The 26,209-nt window shown below is 38.7% G+C and overlaps 1 protein-coding gene across 2 annotated transcripts in view; it reads right to left on the bottom strand.

The window, feature by feature from the left end:
- The window catches only part of AP3B1 (adaptor related protein complex 3 subunit beta 1), a 168,677-nt gene that overhangs the window by 87,837 nt on the left and 54,631 nt on the right, over positions 1 to 26,209 (bottom strand). For both annotated transcript variants that reach the window (XM_084305457.1, XM_084305458.1), the window contains exons 8-14: positions 18,221 to 18,382; positions 15,944 to 16,041; positions 13,260 to 13,314; positions 13,107 to 13,178; positions 10,771 to 10,833; positions 10,133 to 10,265; positions 2,735 to 2,844 (exon numbers count right to left, since the gene is read on the bottom strand). In XM_084305457.1, the coding sequence (XP_084161583.1) occupies positions 2,735 to 2,844; positions 10,133 to 10,265; positions 10,771 to 10,833; positions 13,107 to 13,178; positions 13,260 to 13,314; positions 15,944 to 16,041; positions 18,221 to 18,382 (693 nt within the window). The remainder of the gene's footprint in view (positions 1 to 2,734; positions 2,845 to 10,132; positions 10,266 to 10,770; positions 10,834 to 13,106; positions 13,179 to 13,259; positions 13,315 to 15,943; positions 16,042 to 18,220; positions 18,383 to 26,209) is intronic.

Raw genomic sequence — 26,209 nt, 5'->3', positions numbered from 1 at the left:
GTGGTGGTTTTACCAGCTAAGCAGCTGAACTCCACCACAAGTCCTTTCTCACTCCTCTCCTCAAATGGAAAGGGCTGAAAAGGACTTAGAGGTCGAGATAAGGACTGAGAGATCACTCAACAATTATAGGCATGGGCAAAAGAGACTCAGCATAGGAAGATTAATATATTTATTACCTATACTAACAGGCTGGAACACTGAGAAGCTCAAAGAAAACTAAAATCACCTTCCCCCCATCTTCTACCTTCTTCCCTCAAGCAGCACAGGGGAACGGGGAATGCGGGCTGCAGTCAGTCTCTGACGCTTTGTCTCTGCTGCTCCTTCACGGTCCTTCTCTGCCCTTGCTCCCCGTGGGTCCCTCCCACGGGATGCCATCTTTCCCGAACTGAGCCTGCGGGGGCTGCCCACAGGCAGCAGCTCTTCAAGCACTGCTCCCACATGGCTCCATCCCACGGGGTCCATCCATCCCCCAGGAGCAAACTGCTCCAGCATGGGTCCCCCATGGGTGGGCAGCAGCTCCCCCCAGATCCCCTGCTTCTGCGTGGGCTCCTCTCCACTGGCTGCAGCTCCACAGGGGAACTGCTGCTGCATGCCTGGAGTACCTCCTGCCCTCCTGCTGTGCTGACCGAGGGGGCTGCAGGGGGTCATTGCTACTATGGCTACTATGTGTCACGTCAATAGTATTATAGTAAGAACCACACAAATTGATGGAGAATGAATCTTAATGGAGATGGGCAAGTACAGCAATGATTGAACTGCCAAGCACAGTGGTGATGGAACGAGAGCTGGCTTCAGCATGCATCAATCCAATAACACATACCATCTCTCCTGCCCTGAAGGACTATTGTGACAGATGGAACACAAAGTCATGGACTAAATTAACTCAATGGACATTTTAGAAGGATGGCCCACAGACAAATGGAATGATACTTGTGCATATATGAAATGGCAGGAGATTGATGGTAATCAATGGAAATGTATTGGAAAGTGTGGGACCTGATCAAGGTGTAAGAGGTATAGAATAATTGATATCGTCCTGGTTTCAGCTGGGATAGAGCTAAGTTTCTTCCTAGAGCTAAGTTTCTTCCTAGTAGCTGTTATGGTGCTGTGCTTTGAATTTGTGATGAAAAAAGTGCTGATAACACACAAAAAACAATGTTTTAGTTGTTCCTGAGTCAAGGACTCCACTACTTCTCATGCTGCGCTGCCAGAGAGGAGGCTGGGGGTGCACAAGAAGCTAGGACAGGACACAACAAGCACGGCTGACTCAAATTGGCCAAACAGAAATCCCATACCAGATAATGTTATGCTTCCATAAAACCAGGGTGAATTGGCCAGGGGGCTGCAATTGCTCAGGGACTGGCTGGACATCAGTTTGCTGGTGGTGAGTAAGTGTATTCCACATCACTTAGCATCACAGAATGGCTTGGATTGGAAGGGATGTTAATGATCACCTAACTCCAATCCCCCTGCCATAAGCAGGGATGCCAACCCAGCACTACTAGATCAGGTTGGCCAAGGCCCCATCCAGACTGGCCCTGAACACCTCCAGGGATGGGGCATCCACAACTTTTCTGGGCAACCTCTCCCAGTGTCTCACTACCCTTACAGTGAAGAATTTCCTCCTAATGTCTTGTCCAAATCTATCCTCTTTTAGCTTAAGACCATTACGCCTTGTCCTATTAGTATCTACCCAAGCCATCCTTCTCTTCCAAACTATGCTTCTCCATCCTTTTTATAAGACTCCTTTAAGAAAGGCTGCAATGAGGTCTCCCTGGAGCCTCTTCTTCTCTAGGCTGAACATCTCCAGCTCTCTCAGCCTTTCATCATAGGAGAGGTGCTCCAGCCCTCTGATCATCTTTGTAGCCCTCCTCTGGACTTGGTCTAACATGTCTACATTGTTCTCATGCAGGAGTTTCCAAACCTGGATGTAGCACTCCAGATGGAGACGCACAAGGGCAGAGCAGAGGTGGATAATCACCTCTCTCAACTTGCTGGCCAGTCCTCTGCTGATGCAGCCCAGCACACAGTTGGCCTTTTGGGTGCAAATGCACATAGCTGGCTCATGTTGAGCCTTTCATCCACCAGGACCCCCAAGTCTCTCTCCACAGGGCTGCTCTCAATGAGTTCTTCTCCCGGTCTGTACTCCTGTCTGGGATAACCACCTCTTCGGTTCTTGCACTTTTTAAATTTTTTTTTCTAATTCTCTCCCTCATCCCACTGTGGTAGGGGATGCATGAGGGTGAGCATATGTGTAAACAGCTGTGTGGTGCTTAGCTGCCTACCAGTTTAAACCACAAACAGAGGTACCAAAAACAATTTATAATACAGCGATTTTTAAACTCCATCACACATCATTAAGAGAATAGTTTGAGAATCCTCAAGTTCAGCTCTCCCTTGCCCTTATTTTCATTTCAGTTTACCCACTCCATGCTCTGAAGTCTAAATACATTTCATTTTGTCATAACAGTACTAGCAATACTAAATATTTCAAGTATTTCTTAAAAAGTAGCCTCCCAAACTTCAGGCATAAATTGATCCACATGATAACTTCTATTTCCTCTTAAAATGAGAAAAAAAATGTATTTTATGAAAAGTAAAACATTTTAAAAATTGTTCTACTTCTCTAATACATTTATTTCCTTCCTTGGTTCAGATTCAAAGGAGACTGTGTGATTTTTATTGCTCTACAAGAAAAATATTACTCAACAAGGCAATGTGCAAAAATACTCACTGTAATGTTATCCAAGAGCTTGGCCATATGCTTAATAATTTCACCATGGTGTGCTGGCTGGGTTTGTAGCAGTTTCTTAATGACAACAACACTTTCAGCAACCACAGTTTCTGTTTAAGACAAAGCAAATTATTACTTTTAAAAAGCATTTATGCAGAAGAAAAAGTCATAAATAATTAATTGCCAAAGATGTTATCAGCTTTCAAAATATGTTTTGCAGAAGTGAATTCTATTTGCTTTGTAACAAAGATGTAAACCACTTTACTAAGTAATATGAAGTTCAGCTTCTAGATGCAAGTTATAAGCAGCAAAAAGGACAAAGCAATGTTCTAAATGTAAAAATAGCATCCTACCACATCCTTTTTTTGAAATTGCCTTTTAGTAAAGCTGTTTGTATTTCTCCTTTTCAAACTGAGGAACAGCATGAAAAACATCTGCTTTTCATTGAAATTATGTATATTAATAAGTAATTTGGTATCTGCATTAAAAATACAAACAGTTCAAAGAAATATACAATGTTAAAAGTGACAGCTCATTCTTAAACAAGAGAAACACTGAAACATTTCTGTTGCACTTTTCCACCTTCCAAACAGTCTCTCTCAGATCTGCAACCTAATCTCTAGTACATTCAAATGAAGCTTCTAAATAGGCAAGCTGTTGTAAGATTTATGTCAAAGTCATGCATTGGACTGCTTAACTACTGTAGCAAGTAACATTCACAGCCTGATCAACTTGTATGAAATGTGCAATTTTTGAAGCTGAAAAAAAAACCACTGGTGCAGAGGTAAGCCTCTATGCAAGAGTAAACTCATCCTGTAAGGAAAGATGAAGTAAAGTCAAACATAGCCAAAGCTGAAACCAAAACAAAAGACTACTGCAAGAGTTCAACATAATTCTCATTTTCATTTATACTACAGAAAGGAAGTAACTTATTTTCCCTAAAGTATCAATGTTTAAAACAAAGAAGAAACACAACTACCATTCCTTAAACATCTCAGAAATATTCCTACCTTTGAGGAGTGAAACTGATACATGGACCATTCATCCCACAGTCAAGAAAGATGAAGTTTCAAAAGTACAGGATAGGGAAAAGATTTCTATTTTACAAATAAGTTCGCTTTCTAAAAAAAAACAGAGTAAGGCTATTCTAAAGCTCCGAATATGTAACATTATGCCATAAGCCTCTGAGAAACTTAAATTTTAGCTTGCAGCTTTTGTGTCATCCTTTATTTGACATGACATCTCAGTCATTTTTCTAACTAATTTATTGAAGCAAGGTTAATACTGCAAAGAGGAAACCATAACACATCTACATATATACCTCAAGATTTGCCATAATCTTACAGACCAATTGAACTGGAATTGTATTTTGTCCACTTTCTTACCGAAGATATTAAAATAAGAAAATTCTTAAAATTTTAAAATGACAACCTGGAATTTTTAGAGTGAGATAAACTAGTAAAACAACCTCCACTCTTGAGTACTTTGTGATACAACTTAACAGGGGGAATGGTTAAGCAAAATAAAACCGAACCCAAAAGACTGAGGTGGACATGAAGTCATTATTAAAAATATTGTTGACAACATTGAAGTAATCATGATGAACTTAAGTGAACATTATGAAGTGTCAACATGGGAAATACTTTAGTGCAGTGTGTGGAAGCAAATTTAGAGAACTGAATCAGAACTGTAACTTGGTTCCATGAGTCCAGATACCAAAAAAAAAGAAAGTAAAAACAAAAGTATGTATTTATAATTAACGTATTTAATGTTAGAATAAAGGCTGATGTAATTCAGAAAAGAGAGGCTTTCTAAGGCTTGCTTTGTGCACATGAAGAATCCCCAAAATGAGTATATAACATGCATCTAGTCAAAGACACAAAGATACCAGCTTTTATATCATATAAGTAAAATCAGAAAACAACATAAGAAAGAAAATTACTAGCACTGTGAATGGCTATTATGAAAATTTTAAAATGTAAATCTGCTACAGTTATCTAAGAAGAAGTACATATAAGACAAGGATAAATGAATACAAAGGTTGTGAATCACGTGTAAATTATTTTATATCTAAAGATCATAGAAAGCAAGGCAAATTCTTAAAATAAAAAATAAATATATCAGAAAAGTTGGTTGGGAAAACCTTAACCAACAAAAGGAAACTAAATGAGGTATCAGCAATTTTTCATAAGTCTTAGTATACTAAGTAACAAGTCATAGTAAAAATCATGTTATGTTCATTGTTAGTTTTCTTCAAACAATTTCTAGGCAATATGGTAATGGCTACTCTGAGTAGAATAATCTCTGAAGACCCTGGAGCATGTGCACTTCTCTGAAACCTAACATATATTCAGTCACACACCACAGACCCTGAAACATGACAAATTCTCAAAACCCTAAAATATATCCAGTTACACAACATTCCATCTCACTAAATAATGATGTGTTTCTAAGGCTAACAATGTAGTGGACAATAACTTGTGGGGAATGAATTAGAGTCCTTTTCATAATTGAGAAGTTGGCCACATTACAACAGAAACTCAGGAAAACAACCTAACAAGATGCATATTACCAGTGAACACTCAAAACCTGCATTCTGAAATACTACATTTAATATCACTGATGTTCTACCTAATTTTTTTCCAATACTTAACAGATACATGTGGAAACTAAAACACTGAACTGAAGGCCAATTTATCGACATTCTGTAATTTAAACAAGCACTATTTCTAAAAGCTGCAAAATTACTTCTGCTATTTTTTAGAAGAATATATTGATTGAATTTCATAGCAAGCCCTACAAGTAACTATTTCTCGTTGTTTAGAAGGTTATGCAGATGATTCAAACTAATGTTAAAAGGTAATTATTAAGAGCTAGGTACGAAAACAAACTTTAAATTTCTTCTTTTAAGAATTGCCTGAAATCTGTGTTTTCACCTGGTTTATTTTTCCACACTTGTAATAAAGACAACTCAACTCTGAAATCACAGTAATACACATCAACTACACAATACATAAAGTTGGTTTACTATTACTTCATTCTAACAGTAATTCTACTAGGTAGGTAGTAGTTACCTGAAGTATTAACAGTTCCAGTGATTTTAGGACTTGCCTGCTCAAATTTGTATAAATTACTAGGGAAAAATAAAGGTGTTTTCACTGTGCTTCCTACAATTGTTTTTACATTGTTTATTATCCACATATTGCAAATTTCAACAGCAAAGGAAAGCCACCTGAGAAAAACCTGCTGGTTCTCTAGTATATTCACTTCAGACAGACAAAACAGACTTCTTACAATCCCATCTGTCTCTTACATCTAAAATGACTTTTATGTCATCTTAGTGAAGCTAGCAGTCAGCTCAAATTTTCAAGGCAATTGCTAATGGAAATGCATTAGCAAAATGCCAAATGTCACACCAAAGAGCCAAAATAACTTTTCTGTTTGTGCTTCCTTCAGCAGATGAGGAATGACCTCAACATGGCTTCCAAAAACAAGGCCGGGAAAAAGTAGATCCTCACGGAAACTATGCTAAGAAACATTGAAAATAAGGAGGTGATTGGTGACAGCCAACTTCACTACAGGCAAACCATGCCTGACAAATCTGGTGGCCTTCTACAACAGGGTTATAGCACTGGTGGATAGGGAAAGAGCAACTAAAATCATCTACTGGACTTGTGCAAAGCACTTGTTACTGTCCTGCATGATATCCTTGTCTCTAAACTGTAGAGATGGAATTGATGGATGGACCATTCAGCGGGTACGGAATTGGCTGAATGGTTGCACAGAGAGTTGTGGTTTATGGCTCAAAGTCCAAGTTGAGATCAGTGACAAGTGACATTCCTCAGGAGTTGATACTGGGACCCGTGCAGTATAATGTCTTTGTCAGTGACACTGACAGGGGGAATCAGTGCACTCTCAGCAAGTTTGCTATGACACCAAGCTGTGAGGTGAAGTCAACACAATGGAGGGAGGGGATGCCATCCAGAGTGATGTAGGCAGGCTTGAAAGGTGGGCCTGTGAGAACCACAAGTTCAACAAGGCCAAGTAAAAGGTCCTGTCCCTTGTGTCAGGGACAGGCTGGGCAATGCCAAGCCAAAATATAGGTTGGGTGGAGAACGGATTGAGAGAAGCTTTGAGGAGGAGAACCTGGGGGTGTTGGTTGATAAGAAGCTCAACATGAGCCAACAATGTGTACTGACAGCCCAGAAAACCAACCATATCCTGGGCTGCATGAAAAGAAGCAGGACCAGGAGGTTGAGGGAAGTAACTCTCCCCATCTATTCTTGTGAGAACACGCCTGAGTGCTGCATTCAGCTCTCGGGCCTCCAGCACAAGAAGGACATGGGTCTGTTGGATCGAGTCCAGAGGAGGGCCACAAGGATGATCAGAGGGCTGGAGCACCTCTCCTATGAGGACAGGCCGAGAGATATGGGGCTGTTCAGACTGGAGAAGAGAAAGTTCTGGGGAGACCTTAAAGAGGTCTTCCAGTATTTAAAAGTGCCTACAATAAAGCTGGAAAGGGGCTCTTTGCCAAGGAGTGTAGTGATAGGACAAGGAGAAATGGCTTTACATTCAAAGAGGGAAGAGAGTTAGATTAGATATGCGGAAGAAATTCTTTATTCAGAGGGTGCTGAGGCACTGGAACAGTGTTCAAGGCCAGATTGGCTGGGGCTTTGGGTAACTTCATCTAATGGAAGGTGTCCCTGCTCATGGAAGGAGGGTTGGAATTAGATGATTTTTAAGGTCCCTTCCAATCCAAACCATTCTAGTGATTCTATAAGAGGAAAACTGCTCTTGAAGTTTGGTGTGTTTATGAGTGCATTTTTAAAAGCAAACTTCCCCTGTTCATGGAAGTAGGGGGCTATGGTAAAACAAAACAAAACAAAAACCACATTTAAATCACAGAAGTCCATACAGAAACTAGAGAGTTCTATGATGAGACACCTAGAGAGTTCCATGGAAAGTTATCCCAGGTGGGCTTAACTAACTGCTGAAGAGGCAGCTTTAATTGCACTCTGCCTCTCAGCACCTAACTTCCAGAATGATTCTTGGCTCAGCTCCCATAGTAAAAAAACATGTGTTTTCAGTAGAAACCTTTCCAGAACAAGACCAACAGAATGGGAAGGCAGTTTTGCCATAAGCTCATTCTTCATGATTCTGTTTTGATTTGGTAGAATTAATTTGTCCACCTTTCTTCTATGCTGCAGTAAATTCCCCAAAAATGATAAAACAGTGAAGGGAAGAGAGAGCTGATTCTGCTTTCTGGGATGCCAAAACCTTCTAGACTTAGCAAATTGGGCTTCATGCTACACAGAGGGAGCTGAACTGCTTCCAGTTTTGGAACAACCATGTAAGTAGCAGCAGGACAAGCAGCTTGCTCGTACACTTTAAGAACGAAAATTGGAAGAAAGCAGGATCAACCATGACAACTGAACTTTAGTTCTCCTACATGTACCAAATGTTTTTTTTCCCCTCCCATGCCCAAAGCTCTTCATGCTAAACACGCTGTGACTACCAGAAATTTCCTGCTTCCTAAGGAAAAGGTACCGTGTAAGTTATGCCATTCGACTCACTTTTTAGAAAAAGACACTGCGCATATGGTAAAGGAATTTGCCAGTTGCCAGGTTTAAAAGATCTTAAATATGTCCTTTGTGGTCTTTCAAAATAGTAAGCACAAGAAGATTATGGTTAGATTTATAAAATAAAGTAATGAAATGTCTTTCAGGACCTTCAGAAGTACTTGCTAGACAATTACTTAGAACCAGTCAAGACAACTAATCTTGTTGAGACATACCTTTATATACATGCACACATTTATGCAAATGAATATGTATTTTGTGTGTGTGTATAAACATATACGGAATTACTTTGAAGAAAATCTTAACTTGAGAAGCTATAATAAAAAAAGCTGTTTCTTCTTATATGAGTTCCTTATTAGCAGAAAGAAAACCCATGCAAGAAAACTAAAAGGAAGATTATTATTTAATAAGTTCAATATTCTGAAGTTTAGTTATCGTACATAGAAGAAAATGTGGATTTGTACATGCTGAAAGGAGCCTACCAACCTAGAGGAACATTGCTAATAGAATTAAAAGGAATCGAGTAAACTTTGAAGGCAGTATTTCTAATATGGTCATATTCATGAACTTTAGTACAAAAAAATTTTACCTAAGTCACATTGCAGAAACTGTGTTATAACACAACAATGGAATACATTTTAAACACAGTGGATAACTAGAAATGCACAGAGGGACAAAAGGTCCAGAGCAACATGAAAGTAAAGTTACATAGACTAAAACTAGCAAGCTATACACCGAGGCCTCTCAGAAATTTCTGTTATGAAGTTAAGCAGGAGAGAAGGAGGACTTGCAGAGTATAAATCAAACAAGAGAAAGTTCTGAATGCATCAGTGGGTCACACTGATAGGACTACACCCTACCAAAGCAATGTCCCTAATAAAGACCTTCTTAGGATTATCAGAAAAAAATATATCCAATAGATATGAAGAGCAATCAATGCTGCTTTTCAAAGCTTAGAGTAGATCTCATCTGTGTTCGCTGTACAATTCTGATAATTCTGTCCCCGCCGCACATGAAAAAAAACATGCTTCTACTCCTTTTCCTGACATTATTATTTTTGACTACTTCTGTCTCAACTCTATTTCTGATATTTAACAACACCCATGTTGACTTCAAAATTTACAATAGTTTTCTGATTATCTTATTGACTTCCTTCTGCATAATATTCCTTAGTAACTAGTCAGAATATACAATATTATCAGGTATTGATTTACAGTGCTACTATATCCTATTTGATTTTATCTAATTCTTGTTCTATTTCCTGCAACTACATATCACTATATAAAAATAGCAGAAGACTAAATTATAAGAACAAGACAAATTTGGGACTGTTTATACAAAAACTATTTAATATGTTTTCCAGTAAGACATTGATGTACTAAAAAGCCATTCCAAGCTTTCAGCACCCTCTACAGGATAACTGTTTTGATGCAACTGAACATATAACAGCAAAACTTCTACTATCATCTAGGATACTCACAACAGTACACTTCAACAATTAACAGCATTTTGAGAAAAAACAGGTAAACTCATCATTGCAGGCAACAAGGATTTAATCTTGCTAACAAAAGAGAGAACAAATACCCAGGGATTATGAGAGCACAAAAGAGAAGACAAGTACCTAGTGATTATGAGAGCATTTTGACATGATTCAAACAAAAAGCACCAAAGTCACTATTTTTGTCAGCTATGTCACTGAAATTCTTACACAAGCCAAGCTTCCATATACTTTATTATGTGATCTGCTCTGTGCAGTTCCTATTAAGAAAAGGTTTAAAGCCATCAGCCACTCAGAAAACAGGCAGAACATTTAGCTTACCATCTCTGTTGGACAGCAAACATACAAGGCCATTAAGGCACGTGTCAGTCACTTCCGTGATGTTAGTTGCACATCTGCCTATAGCCTGAATAGTAGCTGCAGCAAACTGTTTATCTTGGCTCTTCACATAAGTCTATGGAAACAGGGTTTTCATTAGTCAATATATGTATTGTCAAAAGGAAACTTACTATGTTGTCCTCTTATGACAAACATATTGTATAATACATTCAACCTAGATAGCTATACCACACGTTAAAAGTTATACCTTTCCATCTCATTTTCACTTCCAGAAGACATTTTGTTGCTGGCTTTGGTCACCCATGGCCATGGGAACCACAACCTTGCTAGGCAGCCTGTTCTCAATTGTTTTTTTTTTGTTGGTTTCTTTCTTTCTTTTTTTTTTTTTTTTTGAAGTTGGAAAAAGTAAGAAACAAAACACCGAAACTTCTTTTCACATAGAAAAAGCACCATTATCCATTATGATACGAGACGGTGTCACTTCAATTCCAAGAACACTTTATTCTGGAAAAGACGTTAACTTGAAAATATTAAGACTAAGACTCTAGATGAAACATCCAACAATGGCAATTGGACAACAGAAAGCATTTCATTTCAAAAAAATACATTTTTGTACAAACCTGGAATTCTCGTAGCAGAGTTGATATGTTGGCTTCATTTGCTAAATTTGTCAAGATTTCAAGCTGAAAGAAAAAATATTAAAAGCTAAAATGAAATTCTATAAACAGTACCACATATACAAAATAATCTTATTGCATATAAATAAGTTATAATACTATTAAATATACTACTTGGAATTCAATAGTGTATACCAGATTTCAGAATAAACTGATAGCAGCATTGCACTCAGGAGGAAAATTCTCCTTGCAAGCACATGCAAGGTTTTCAAAACAGGACTCTAGGGTTCAGTGATGCATTTTCTATTAGCTCTTGTTTTACAGTGTTGCACTGCATATCAAATGGACCTGAAATACTTCCAGCAGTATTGTTTCCGATGTGATACCACAGGCTTTGGATATAAGAACCACGTGACACCGTAAGAAGAAATAATGGAAAGCACAATTGCAGCTGGGGAGAGATAAATGCAATGTCCATTAAATTCATATGAACTGCAGTAAAAGACATGTAACTCAGAAAACGAACAGTTGCATCTTGAGAGTGTTCAGACCTCAATCAAAATCAACATCAGACCCTGAAAGGCCTCTTCCTTACTCCTGGTGAGCAAGAGGATGATATGTACCATCAGGCATATGCCATTAAGATGCTATGCTCCCAGTCTGTTCTAACTTTGAAGAAAAAATTCCAGTACCATTTAAATGAGGTAAATGGAAGAATAAGAAAACTCTAGCTCTGTAAATGTAATTCATACCTCACAAATTTGTTGGTATTCTTTGAGTTGGATGCACACAGACAAGAACACTTAATAGATACAATCCACTGGTATTTCGGGACCAATTTGATAAGACCTTCAGAGGCTCTTAAAGAAATATAGCTGGTATAGCACATGAAGCAAGTGGATAAACAGTTGGTTTAAAGACAGGAATAGGCAGAAAGAACGTGACTGTTTTTACAGTACAGGAAAGCTATTGATAGGGTTTCAGAATTAACTTTGTTGATCTTTTACATTTCAATATATTTATATATGAACCATGGAAGTGGTAAGAAGACAGGTGACACGATTTTCTGCTGATACTACAGCTTTCACAAAAACGAAGGTGAAGTCTGACTAAGAGCAGCTGCATTGAAAACTTCAAATATTCAGTGGCTGGTTGAGAAAATAACAAATTCAACACATGAATGCACAGTAATGTTGATAAAGGGGGATGAAAACTTTACAGAAAATGATAGGCTATGAGCTGCTTACTAAAAACCTTAACAGAGAATTTGTGGTTAGAACAGATAACCCATTGAAAATATAAGGTCAATGCTAAGTACTTAACAAAAAAGCAAACTTGATGTTGAGAAGGAAACAGAAAACAAAACAGTAATCAAACAGTGCAGTAGATGAATTCCAGCGTGTTCCTACATCTTAAATGCTGCCACAGTTCTGATCCATCTATCTTAAAGCAGATACAATAGAACAACAAAAAAAAAAGCACAAGTTATCTTATGTAACAGGGCAAACTGACATAGATTTTTCAGTCAGTGAATAAGAATTGAGATTGAAAGAAAACAGCACAATTTCTCATTCTCCATCTCTTCACTAGTATGTTATATCAATTAATAATGAAATTATAAAGTATCAATAAAATAATGTCATTTTAAGAAACATACATTCCGTGTATTCCACTCCTAAACACAAGTGTCTGTGACAATCTAAAACAAAACAGAAGGCACTTAATAGTAGACAACTCTTAGCTATTGTTTTGTCAAGGACTTCACATCTATTAAGGACCAGGAATATAGAAAACAAGAAAAAAATAGCTGAACAAACACACTGAGGTGTGAACTAGAGGAAAATCTAAAATCCTTCTTACGCCAAATGCTGACCTCAAAGGCAACTTGGTACTCTGACTTTGTCCCATATTTGACTCCCATTTTATTCAGTGAAACAGATTTGAACTATTTTTAATCAAACAGTATCAAAGAGAATAAGTTTTCATTTCTTTTCATGTGAGAAGATGTTTCCTTCTACGAAAACAATCAAATTCTAAATGCTCAAATGGCTAGTTACTTAAAAAGAACTAGCTTTTGTAATGCTCTGTACTGAAAAGTACCAGAAGATGCAGTGGAAAAACACAGTGCACCTGCTACCTAAACTTTGCTAGGAAGTGAACTTTCAAATACAAGCCTGAAGGACATGTGTGGATTTAACTAAAAGCTACAATACTACTATACTTAATGAAAAAAGGAAGAGCACAGAATGTGTGTCATAGTTGCACAAGAAAATTTTGCTTTCCTGTTGCAAATAGTAATTTCTACACCAATGTAGAGGTAAATTCTCTTTTAAGCTCACCTTCAGAGTTTTGATCATTGTTGGATCAGTTGATCTAACATAGAAACTCTTCAGATAAGGTTCAAACATGCCCTGAAAAATGCAACATACATAGATAAATAGTTCACCTGAGTTCAACATAAACTAACTGTGGAAACTCTGAACATGGTATACCTTTCTCTGAATCGACATAGTGGCAATATTTTGCAGAACAATATACTGCACCTCCCTAGAATTTGAAAAGAAAAACAAAAGTTATTCTACAAAATTACAGAAACACAGAAAAATGCATTATGGCAAAGAAAGCTCAATTATACTCAGGTCAAAAGTAAGTTATACATTTAACATCCCTCAAACATGGAAAAAGCTTATTGCCAACTGATACAAGTTTATGAGGTGCTTCACAAGAAGGGGAACAATGAAACCAGTCTCTCATTTTTAAAAACTTCAATATGGAGAAAAAACCACTAATACCAGTATAATGGTGCAATTCTTCTTTTTGGCGTCAGGGTCTTTGTTTAAACTAAAAATTAGTAATTCTTCTAAAAAAACATCTCCATCTTATAAAAAACATCTACAATCTGGCATCTCCAGACATACCTCACAAAAACCTCATGTTTTGTCCACCACAGCAAGATACGGACTTCATCTGTACTGTGCAAACTAGCGCGTTAGTTACAATAGCTGACACTTGAGTAACTAGTAAGAAACAGTTCATTCTTTTTCATCTCATAAAAAAATTCCTATTAATTCCCCAAAAGGGCCAAGCTTTCCTTTCACTTAGAATATATACTGACAGACTCACACATCTGTAAAAAAGCAGCACTTTAATAAACTTTGACAGGATATAGACAACAGAAATATGTAATATTCTAAACACAAAAACATTAGGCATCTTAGGAGGATGTTTTAATTAATATATTAATATACCTCACTAGAAGGTAGCCTCAGACTCAATAGGAGTGAGCAGATGGAAATTTGAATATTAGTCTGAAGCTTTTAAACTTCAGAGTTTCTGCACTGATCACTTACAGACCAAGAAATAATTTATAAACAAAATTTCTAAATGAGTTCTCAAATTCTTTTGTGATGCAAATCTCATCCTAATAAAGAAATCAAATCACCTCATCCATTATCTCCTCTAATTAAAAATTGTCTAATAGTCCTGTAGAAATTACACCTGTTGTTTAAAAAGAAAGGTAATAATACAGAAGAACATAATGTCTTTTAAACATAATTTTATGTAATTCTGACATAGGTACATGGAAACAGCCAGCTGAGCATCAGGAACCAAGACTGGAAATCACTATGAAATGTTCTCCCAAGCACTTATATCCTCGCTAGATTATAACATATTTGACATTAATTTAAAGGCCACAGGCACGTAACTTCAAGGGCAAACAACAAAAGCTTATTTCAAAGTGGCTCTAATAGCAAAAATGTTTCTCACAGACTGGTGACAGAGAATAGACGAGTTATTCAACATGAAAATCAGAACTCTAGTGCCGTTTTAGGTGCTAGTTGAAACACAAGAAAGAGGTGATTTCTACTTTGAAGAAATTTGAGGATAAATGAGGAATAAACAACATGCAAAATTAAGCCATTCAACCTGTGAGTATGAGCGTAGTTCTACACATTACCTGTAAAAATGTCAAACTGCTTCTGCTATTTGCATAAGGAGAATGGGAAGCATATTGTACTATAAAACCAAGCACAAAAATAACAGCAATTCATTTTTATTTTAAATAAAAGTGTGAATTCTCTAACAAGCCCAATTTTACTTCAGTAGTCAAACTTTTTAAATGGTAGATATGTTAGCCATAGGTGAGCTGCAAATGTTTATGGAGAAAGAGATCTATGGTGACTGTGCTCATGAAGCCCATCTAAGTCAAGTAATCTTGTCAGACACAACTACAGCAATTTTTTTCTTTTTAAAGCTGTCTGCCTGATTTGACTTACTTTTTAAAAATAAATAATTTTGACAGCTCAGCTATCCAAGAATATCATATTTAGCTAGGAAGTTATTCTGAAAACATCTTGTAACTGCTATCAAACCTTCAAGGTGTTTTATACAGACATATAGAAGTTTAAGATCTAAAAACTGAGGGAAAAAACTTTAGGGCAAATATTGGAATAATATGCCAAATCTACACATGCACGCACACAAACACACATGAGTATTATAAATCTTATGAAGCACGTGGTCAGTGAAACCCTTCATAGTAAAGTATGAGTAAGTAACACTGAAGATGACTAAGTCAAAGTTAGTTATACTGAATGAAATATAAACTACATGTAGTAGTTTAAGACACAGTCCAAGGACTAAGGAACAGGGGATTGAGCAGTAGCAACTGGTAATTTAACAAGTATCACTCTTAGTTTTTCTGTCAACACGAAGTTATCAATATACGGTGAAGAAAAATAAAATGCACATCTGAAGACTGAGTGCTTAGCAAGACAGTAAAGAACTACAAGATAGACATTTCAAATAATTTCCAGTAATTAAACAAATCAAGAAAGTAAGCTAACTAGTTAGTATTATCTCCATCTGCATGCTTCTATCTACATTTGTGTGTTCACTAGGCAGTCATGTCTTCTCAGAAAGACAGTTATAATTAAGAATGAAACACTTATGATACTGAATGATCACTGAAAGTGAGACTGAAAATGAGGGAACTACATGTAATTATTCTCACATATTGAGTAAAAATTAGTATTTTACAGGACAATGTTACAACAAAACTCTAGTAGTGCGATAGTAATTTATTTATATGTATAGCTACAGATAAAAAAGTATGTAACAATTTATTTTTTTTAGAAAAGTACAGATAGCAATTTAAAGTACAGACTTGACCTACCTATTACTACGGAGTAAACGCACTAATGATTTAGAAACAATACCAGCTTCAGATTTTGGTGCCAAATGCCAATAAAGCTGTGCAACTGCCATTACCACCTACAAGAAGAACATTCAGAACAGCATGTTAACTCAAAATAGTCAAACATATGCATTGCATTCAATTCACACCTGCTGACCTACCAACCTTCAGAAAGCAGTGTGTACACATGTTCTTTGAAATCAAGAAAACAGTCTGGGAGAGAAACACCAGGAGAAAGACATTTTTGTTTCCAAAAATCAAAAGTAGTAGGTACCTCTCATCATTCCCAGTATTTACTTGGTAGTATAATATAAAAAACAGAGGAAGAGGGCCAAACAGAGAAAACTAAGTAATTCAACTAAGTAATTCAAATTGTGATCATAATGGTATCACATTTAATAACCCAAAACTGCTAAAATTAGGTCTGCTGATTAATGAAGATATCTCGTGTGTTGTTTTTTTTTGTTGTTCCGTTTTTAAAAAATCCTACAATAACTGTGCTTTTACTTTTATTAAATACATATTCAATATTACTTGTTCTTTCATTTCCACTGAAAACCTTCCATTCTGTTATTCTATCACACAATTTATTAAATGGCTGGTGCATTTATTGACAGCTTTTGAAGTCTAAAATCCAATTGAAAGAACTATAGTAGCAAGTATGAATAAGCAGATGACTCTGAAATATACACAACTTAAAACTTGTAATTTCTATTTTTAAAATTTTCTCCTAAGTAACAGACAAATGATGAACTTTATGCTAATGATTAACTCATGTCTCAGTCTTCCCTACAATACTGTCCTGATGAACTTTCTTAATCAAAATTAAACAAATCACAGAACAAAGAGGCTCAAAATGAAGACACTACCACGACACTTAACTTGGTGCCTTAAAACTTAACGCCAATTAATATATTTTTTTAAATTAATAAACAAAAATTGATAAAAAATATGAAGAGAGGAAATAACTGAAATATTTTCAGCAATATACTACAGGAAGATTTTCTTATGGACAAAAATCTAAGGTCAAAGAGAAAACAATTTCATTTCTGGTATATTCTGTGAATGTTACTAAAATTGGTATAATAGTAACTATTTAAAGAATCAGCATTTCATTTGACAAAGTTAACCTCCATTAACTTTAGTTTCATAAACTTAAAGACCATAAAAGTTAGAATCAATATCATATTTAACAGATGTAACGAAAGTGATTTATGGAATGTGGAAGATAATCAACTACAATTCTTCTCAATGTAGTGTGATAGCAAACATTTATAACAGCTGCTTTTTGCAAGAGATGAGGAAATGCTACACAAATATTGAACAGTGATTTTAGCAAAAGGCTGTACTCTGATATAACTACTACTGCAAAACTGTGTTGTTTGTTTCCAGAGTTTGGTAACAGTTAAGATGTGGTTTTAAAAGAAGTTAGACGTTAGTTGGAGTCTAGAAATGTGTTTCAAAGGAGAAACAAAAACCTGATCTGTTTAGCTAATCAAGAACGGGTTAGGAGATGATTTAATCATGATGCAACCATTGTATTGTATCTGTGATGATATGAGTACTCACTGTCACTGGAAATCTTTTATAAAGACATCTAGTCTTGTTTAACAAGACTAACTGAGGTTAGAAATAAAGTTCCATGGTCAGACTAACATCACAATGATTCACCATCATCATGGATCTTCCTGGCTCAAAAAATTTGCCTGCGTATTAAAATTTCCCAGAAATATTGGAGAGCATACTGCACCTGTTATGTCACATCTACCCTGGAATCCTGGCAACATACCTTAAGAATGTATCTGGGAGTCACGAGAAATTTAGGTATGTAACTGTCTTACTTTTAAAACGTGAGACTCAGATGAAACCACCACTTAATGAATCAGCAGCAAGTATGATTTTTTTTGTGAGTCTGTATCACCAAAACTAACACTTTATTCTGTTGTAGATGCTGAGAACTTAAGCATTAAAAGCTAGCCATACTATAGTTGTCACATGCAACAGAAAGTGAATTCAAATATTCTCCAATATTTTGTTTAATATTTGGAGCATATGTGACATTCAGTTCAGGTGTTTTACTTAATAGCTAAGTTAATTTCAAAAAAGAAATAACTGATCTTCCCTGTAACAGTTGCTACATGGTATAATCATCACTTCACTTAAAGAGGAATAGATCTGACTTTTCAAACTTTTAAGTTGTCTAATAGAATAGATATTTAGTAGTTCAATATTTTATCAAAAAGCAATTTGTCATACGGCAGCATTTCGGCTTTGAAGCAAGGGTTTGGTATTCCGTAACAGCAGCCTGTGATCCGGGTCCATAGTATAAGTCTTTTTCACATTCCGATCCTTTTCTTTCTGTTCTTCATCAGATTCATAGAAATTGTTTTCATTGTATTCTTCTACAATATCATCATCCTACCAGAAGACAAAATTAGAAGAAGATACAGAAAATATATGAATCATCCAGCTGTATTAATTTACAAAGTAACATACAACACCATGACTCCATGCAGGATTCACATTTTTTGTAATATGCCCACGGAACAATGTCCTCTGTTCCAGTTGGTCATAAATGTAATGCAAAAGATGTAACAACAGTGCAAGATACATTTACGAGTAAGATGAACTACTAAATGAAATACCTTCATTAGTATTCTGTATTAGATTATGTAAGGATGTTAGTTCTTCTTGGACTGAAAGCCTATGATCCAAAGTTGAATTTTCTGAAGATCAGCTCTTTAAAATTCATTTTCTGGAAGTCTTAACAGAAGTCATGTGCATCATTCCTTTTCTAGTAATACATAAACTATTCATGAAAGCAGCAACTCTCTAAAGAAAGGACAGTTCTTAAGAAATTTTATCACACAAAATGTCACATATCCTGAGCCTGTCCTTCCCTGAAGAAGTACAAATCCTTAAGTTGTTTAAATGAAGTTACAAGCTACCAGCATAATGTCACTTAAAAGAGAAACAACAAAGAAAAACAAAAGAACAACAAAAAATAATACTGCAAAATTTACACATTACAATGGAACAGAAATAAAAGTACTATATTGACTTGGACTGGCGCACGCTTCGTTGGGTTAGAAACTGGCTGGATAGCCGGGCCCAAAGAGTCGTGGTGAATGGAGCCAAGTCCAGTTGGAGGCCAGTCACTAGTGGCGTCCCCCAGGGCTCGGTGCTGGGGCCGGTCCTCTTTAATACCTTCATCGATGATCTGGACGAGGGCATTGAGTGCACCATCAGTAAGTTTGCAGATGACACCAAGCTATGCGCGTGTGTCAATCTGCTTGAGGGTAGGAAAGCTCTGCAGGAGGATCTGGATAGGCTGCACCGATGGGCTGAGGTCAAATGCATGAAGTTCAACAAGGCCAAGTGCCGGGTCCTGCACCTGGGGCGCAATAACCCCAAGCAGAGCTACAGGCTGGGAGAGGAATGGTTGGAGAGCTGCCAGGCAGAGAAGGACCTGGGAGTGATGGTGGATAGTCGGCTGAATATGAGCCAGCAGTGTGCTCAGGTGGCCAAGAAGGCCAACAGCATCCTGGCTTGTATCAGAAACAGTGTGACCAGCAGGGCTAGGGAGGTGATCGTCCCCCTGTACTCGGCTCTGGTGAGGCCGCACCTCGAGTACTGTGTTCAGTTTTGGGCCCCTCGCTACAAGAAGGACATCGAGGTGCTCGAGTGAGTCCAGAGAAGGGCGACGAAGCTGCTGAGGGGTCTGGAGAACAAGTCCTACGAGGAGCGGCTGAGAGAGGTGGGATTGTTCAGCCTGGAGAAGAGGAGGCTCAGGGGCGACCTTATTGCTCTCTACAGATACCTTAAAGGAGGCTGTAGTGAGGTGGGGGTTGGTCTGTTCTCCCATGTGCCTGGTGACAGGACGAGGTGGAATGGGCTGAAGTTGCACCAGGGGAGTTTTAGGTTGGATGTTAGGAAGAACTTCTTTACTGAAAGGGTTGTGAGGCACTGGAACAGGCTGCCCAGGGAAGTGGTGGAGTCACCATCCCTGGAGGTCTTCAAAAGACGTTTAGATGTAGAGCTTAGGGATATGGTTTAGTGGGGACTGTTAGCATTAGGTCAGAGGTTGGACTCGATGATCTTGATGTCTCTTCCAACCTAGAAATTCTGTGATTCTGTGATTCTGTGATAAAAGAGGCAGGAGACTGAACACAGGAACCTACAGGCTTCTTTGTGCATAAAAATAGTATCCAATTATTTTAATTATCCCAGATAAGTACAGCAGTTACATGAAAATATCAAAACATTCAGTCACTAGTGACCCCTTAAGCCTCAACCTGAACTGCAGCCAGAATAAGAAAACTCAACTCTTTTTTTTTTTTTTTTTTAAGTCTGCATTTATCTGAGTAATGCAGGTTTTCTTTTGTTTATTTATTTTCTTTGAGATGCTCAAAGATTTCTGCTGTTAAAAACAAACCTCATCTTCAGTAACACTGGTACTCATATTCTGTTAAGTAGTTTGGGGTCTGGAAAAAAAAAGACAAAAGCAATCAAACCATTCCATTGTGACTGTGGCAAACACAGACTATAGCCAAGAATTCAAACCACCGAGCAAAAACCTCATCTTAGAGAACTAACTAAATTGCCTTGGTTTGGTTTTCCCAGTGAAGAACAGAGGTCCCAGAAAGGAGATCCTGCTTGCTAGTGCTAGATGAAACAACTGTAGAGCTCAGAGCTTCGTTGTTATTTCAGCTATGAGACTTTGTAGGACTCTGATTATACATAATTCTGTTCTGAATAGGTACAGAAATTAAAAGTGAATACTGGTATTACATGTAATTTCTGTGCTGCATCAATCCAAGCAGAGCCTTCCCGTATTACGGCTGTGCATAAGCACTTACACAGAGTTATAAGGAAAGGGGAAAATTCAACGAGATATACCTTCACTTTGGCAATGCTTCTGAAACACTAGGAAAATGCCAGTGGGGCTGTCACTTCCATAGGTGGTATCAGAGGTACACAGGGACAAATGGCAAACACTGCTGTCCACAGAGCAATGCGCATAGGATGCGTATTAGTTCTCCTCTAACGTGGCACACAGTTGGTAGGTTCAAGGTGGCAAGCACAAGTGAAGCCTCTTGTTATTTTAACATAACAAAGAGCATAAGACTTTTTCTAAGGCAAGAGCATCTACACTCAGCAACAGTGCTACTGGTATCTGGGATTACAAACAGCAACCAGAACAGCATGTCCCTTACATTACATCTAAACTTTGGACTCCAAGCAGAAAAGAAAGTATGAGTAAGGTACAATAGAGAAAGCAACACTAATAATACTCTAATTACCAACAGCACGGAACTGAAAATAAGACTCTTGTCTTGGAAGATGAAAGTATTACTGTTTTAACTGATAGCATTGAATCAACAATCATCACCTTCCACAAACAATTTACCAAACCCTATTTTCACCAATCCTCAGTCTCAATAATGCACCTAAACTAAGCTGTGGGAGACACTTCTTTAAGTTTCCTTGAAGAAATGCCAGATATTGCTGGCACTAAAACTATATTTCCCCAGACTTCTGATTTGACCTCAAACTGATGGCAGCTACTATGTATTAGCAGCAATATCAGGAAAATGGAAGAAGTAAATGGGGGGTGAGGTGGGGGAAGGGTTGTAGAAAAAGCACTCTGATCTTTTTTGACATGGAACAATCACAGAATTATTGAGATTGGAAGGAACCTCTAGAGGTCATTTGATCCAACCCCCTTTTAAAGCAGGGACACAAACAGCAGGTTGCCCAGGTCCATGTCCAGGCACCTTCTGAAAATCTCCAAGGCAGACTCCACAACATTCCTGGGCAACCTGTGCAAGTGCTTTGTCACCCACACAGCACAGAAGTACTTCCTGCTGTTCAGGGGGAACCTCCTGTGCTCCAGTTTGTGCCCGTTGCCCCTTGTCCTGGCACTGGACACCACTGAAAAGAGCCCGGTTCCGTCCTCTTTGCACCACCCTTCGGGTATTTGCATACACGAACCTCCTCTTCTCCAGGCTGAACAGTCCCAGCTCTCTCAGCCTCTCCTTACAGGAGACATGTTCCAGTCCCTTCTTCATTTTTGTAGTGCTCTGTGGGACCCTTTCCAGTATGTCCAGGTCCGTCTCGTACCAGGGGCCCAGAACTGGACACAGCACTCCGGGTGCAGCCTCAGCAGCCCTGAGCAGAGGAGCAGGATCACCTCGCCTGACTGCTGGCGATACTTTACCTAATGCAGCCAATACCGTCAGCCTTCTTAGCAGCAGGGGCCCATCGCTGGCTCACGTTCAGCTTGGTGCTCACCAGCAACCACAGGTCTGTTCCTGCAGAGCTGCTCTCCAGATGGGTGGCCCCCAGCCTGTCCTGGTGCCTGGGGTGGTTCCTCCCCAGAGGCAGCCCTCTGCACTTGTTGAACTTCATGGGATTCTTGTCAGCCCACCTCTCCGGCCTGTGGAGGTCCCTCTGGATGGCAGTACAGCCTTCTGGAGAATCAGCTACTCCCCCTGGCTTCATGTCATCCACAAATGTACTGAGGGCACACTCTACCCCACTGTCCAGCTCATTACTGAAGATGTTAAACAGGACTGGACCCAGTGGTGACCCCTGGGGTACGCTGCTCATTCCTGGCCTCCAACCACTTTGCACCACCGAGCACTACCCTCGAGGCCCAGCTGTTCAACCAGGTGTTGATCCACCACACTGCTCATCCAGCCCATGCTTCAGCAGCTTCCCTCGGAGGATCTTACGGGGGACAGTGTCAGATTTCTTCGTGGAGTCTAGGAAGACAATACTGATGGTTCGTCCTTTATCCATCAGGCTGGTGATTTCATTACAGAAGCTCATCAGGTTGGCCAGGTAGGACTTGCACTTGGTGAATCCACGCTGACTACTCCTGGTGATTCTCCTCTGCCTCCATTCACTGTTTGATCACTTTCCCGGGGATGGAGAGAAGGCTGCACAGCCTGTACTTCCCCGTGTACTCCTTCTTGCCCTTTCTGAAATAGGAGTGACATTCACTCTCTTCCAGTCTTCAGGCACTTCTCACAGTTGCCACAATAGTGCAGAGATTATAGAGTGGCTTCACAGTGACATTTGCCAGCTCTCTCAGCACTCATAGGTGCATCCCATAGGTGCCTATGAACTTGGGTATGTCCAGTGTGTTCAAGTATTGCCTAACCTGATCATCTTCTGCGAAAGGTACATCTTCTTTGCTACAGCCATTCAACCTGGCCTCTGGGACCTGGGATTCCTGAAGGACAATCTTTCTTGTAAAGACTTAGGCAAAGAAGGCATTCTGTACCTCAGCCTTTTCACTGTAACCAGGTCTCCCGTTCCTTGAAAGAGATGGCCTACATCTTCCCTCATTTTCGTTCTGTCACTGAGGTACCTGTAGAAGCCCTTTTTGTTGTCCTTGCTGTCCTTGGCCTGATTCAATGCTGTCTAGGCTTTAGCTCTCCTAATTTGATCCGTAGACTCTCAGACAATGACTCTGTATTCCTCCCAGGTTACTGTCCTTGCTTCCACTCTCTTTAGATTTCCTTTTTGTGTTTGAATTTGGCCAGGAGTTCCTTTATCATCCATGTATCCATCCACACACCATCATTTTTGCGTGACTTCCTCTTTGTTGGCATGCATCTCTCCTGAGCTTGGAGGAGGTGATCCTTGACTATTAACCAGCTTTCTTGGGCCCCTTCTCTTCCCCCCAGAGCTTTATCCCACAGTATTCTACAAAGAAGATCCTTGAAGAGGTCAATCTGCTCTCCCGAAGTCCAGGGCTGTGAGCTTGCTGTACTCGATCCTCACTGCCCTAATGATATTTAACTCCAACATTTCATGGTCACTACAGCCAAGGCTGCCTTTGACTTATGTATTCCTAATAAGCACCTCCTTGTTGATGAGAAGGAGGTCCAGCATAGCTCCTCTCCTCATTGTCTCCACTATCACTTGGAGAAGGAAGTTATCATAAATGCATTCCAGGAACCTCCCGGATTACCTATGTCCCACTATGTTATCCATCCAGCAGATGTCAGGGTAGTTGAAGTCCCCCATGAATACCACGATTTGTGAACATGAGGCTGCTTCCTATCTATAGAGGACTTCATCTGCTTGGTCTTCCTGGTCAGGTGGCCTGTAGCAGACCTACACTATAACATCACCTTTCCTTTAATCCTGTCTCTGTCAGCTCTCTGTCAGCTCCTCATCCATCCCCAGGCAGAGCTTCATGCACTCCAGCTGTTCATTGACATAGAGGATGACACCCCCTCCTTGTCTCTGATGACTGTCCTTCCTGAAGAGCCTGCATCCTTCTACTTATTACAACACTCCAGAGATAGTATGAGGGTTCAAGGAGTAAATCAAAGTGTTCCCACACTTTCTCTTGTCCTTCCAAACAGTTTAGAAGCAGTTTCACAGCGATCAGCTGTGAAACCAACTAAGTCCCTAAAAGGCTGCTGTTGTTTTGAAATGCATGTTTCATTTTCTCCAGGATCAGTAAAATGATCATGCTCACGAAGTGGTCATAGAATCACTAGAACTGATTATAAACAGACAAACAGAAAACACTAGCATTCCAGGCTAGGATTTGAGAATGGACTCTGTGTGTTCCACATCTGCTGTGACTTATTCAATCCAGTAGCAAAGTGAGTATTTCAGAGCCAGAGAACGTATATAATTTATTTTTTAACATTATTCCAAACACTCAGTTTAAGGACATCTTCATAATGTATTAACAGCTTAAATGAAGAAACTGCCAGATAACAAGTTCCATTAGCCTGTTGTTAAAGTCACTAAGTAAATAAGATAACATTTAACTGAGCTCTTGCTTGAAATTGCATTCAGTGTGACATTAAAGTTGAGAATGTGCCTTCCACTTAGTAAAGCATATTACCTGAATGCTACAATTACCTCCAAAGAGAGTTTCATGCATCCACAAACTCAGAGTTAAAGTAAAACTTCATGGAAAACTGAAGCACGAACACTCACTATCTGCCCATTCTACTACCCTAACTTTGCCTTGTATTCAAAATCCATTCAAACATTTGCATTCCTAGACTAAGTATAACTGATTTTAAAGCTTTAGATCTCTATTTCTCTCCTCGGAGACATAAAGAAATACATTCACAGCTTTGATTCATGCAGAATCTTTTGTGATATGATTTTTGCTATGTTTCTGTGCCCCTTCCAATGTTTATAAGAACTGCTCTCAAAAGAGTTTGGGATAAGCTGACTTTGGAAGTTAAGAACAGTTTGGGGACTATTTATCAGTCAATGAATTCAACTGCAATGTCAAAAACACATTGATCAAGCAAGAGCAGCAGTCCACTTGCTGTATCATGAACACAACCCTTGGAAAAGGGTAATGGAAGAAAAGGTATAGAGAAGTTTCTGCTAAAGGATTAATAATGTATCCAAAATAGATCTCAAATTTGTGTGTGAAGATGCCTACCTAAATCCTTCCACATTTAAAACACGTGTTTCAGAACACTAGAAAAGATCTATTTGGAGTCTCAGTGCAAAATCAAACTAATTCTCAAACTGCTCAGAAAGTCAATCAGATGAATGGTAAATTTCAAATTGACCTCTGTCAGACAGATTAGCAGACCGAAACCAAACATACTTGATAGTAATCTAATGCTGGCAGAACTATCCATCTACTCCACAAACGGAGGTCCTTGAATTACAGATTAAAGCTCGACGTAAAGAATTGCCAGTGGTATAAAAAAGGCACAATCCAACATGGTAAACATATCTGAGAAATGAAAAGCATAACCAACATAACCTGCAGCCTGGCAGGAGAAAAGACATAAAAGGCGCAAAGCCAAGGTTTCCACAGAAATCTGCAGGTTTGTCTGACTTTTTAACTAGTTGTGTAATAAAGGTTCATGCTGCTGTGAGGAGAGTTAAGTCCTGAAAGCATGGGCCCTTCAGAAGATACAAAACAACTGAAGATTAGACAGGGCATCCTATGGCATTAGATCAACACCAGACCCTTACATAAATGAAACACATACTGGTTTCTGTGAAACTTGAAAGGCTTCAGATACTTCCTCTTCAGCAAGATAAAGTTATTGAGGCCAATTGTTAAACTCTTTTCCTACTTAAACACACCTGTTGAATCTTTTATCATTATATTGAAGGAGAACACCTAAGTTTATACCACCTAACAAACTTTTGCTGACACTCATGTGTCCTTAGTCCTTGGAAAGGAATGGACTGGGGATTACAAAACAGGTGAGAAAAACTGGATCACAGTAC

Source organism: Netta rufina (genome assembly GCF_964035555.1).
Source record: "Netta rufina genome assembly, chromosome: Z".
Classification (NCBI taxonomy): domain Eukaryota; kingdom Metazoa; phylum Chordata; class Aves; order Anseriformes; family Anatidae; genus Netta; species Netta rufina.
The sequence above is the reverse complement of the archived record's forward strand: the minus strand, read 5'-3'. Positions and strand labels throughout refer to the sequence as shown.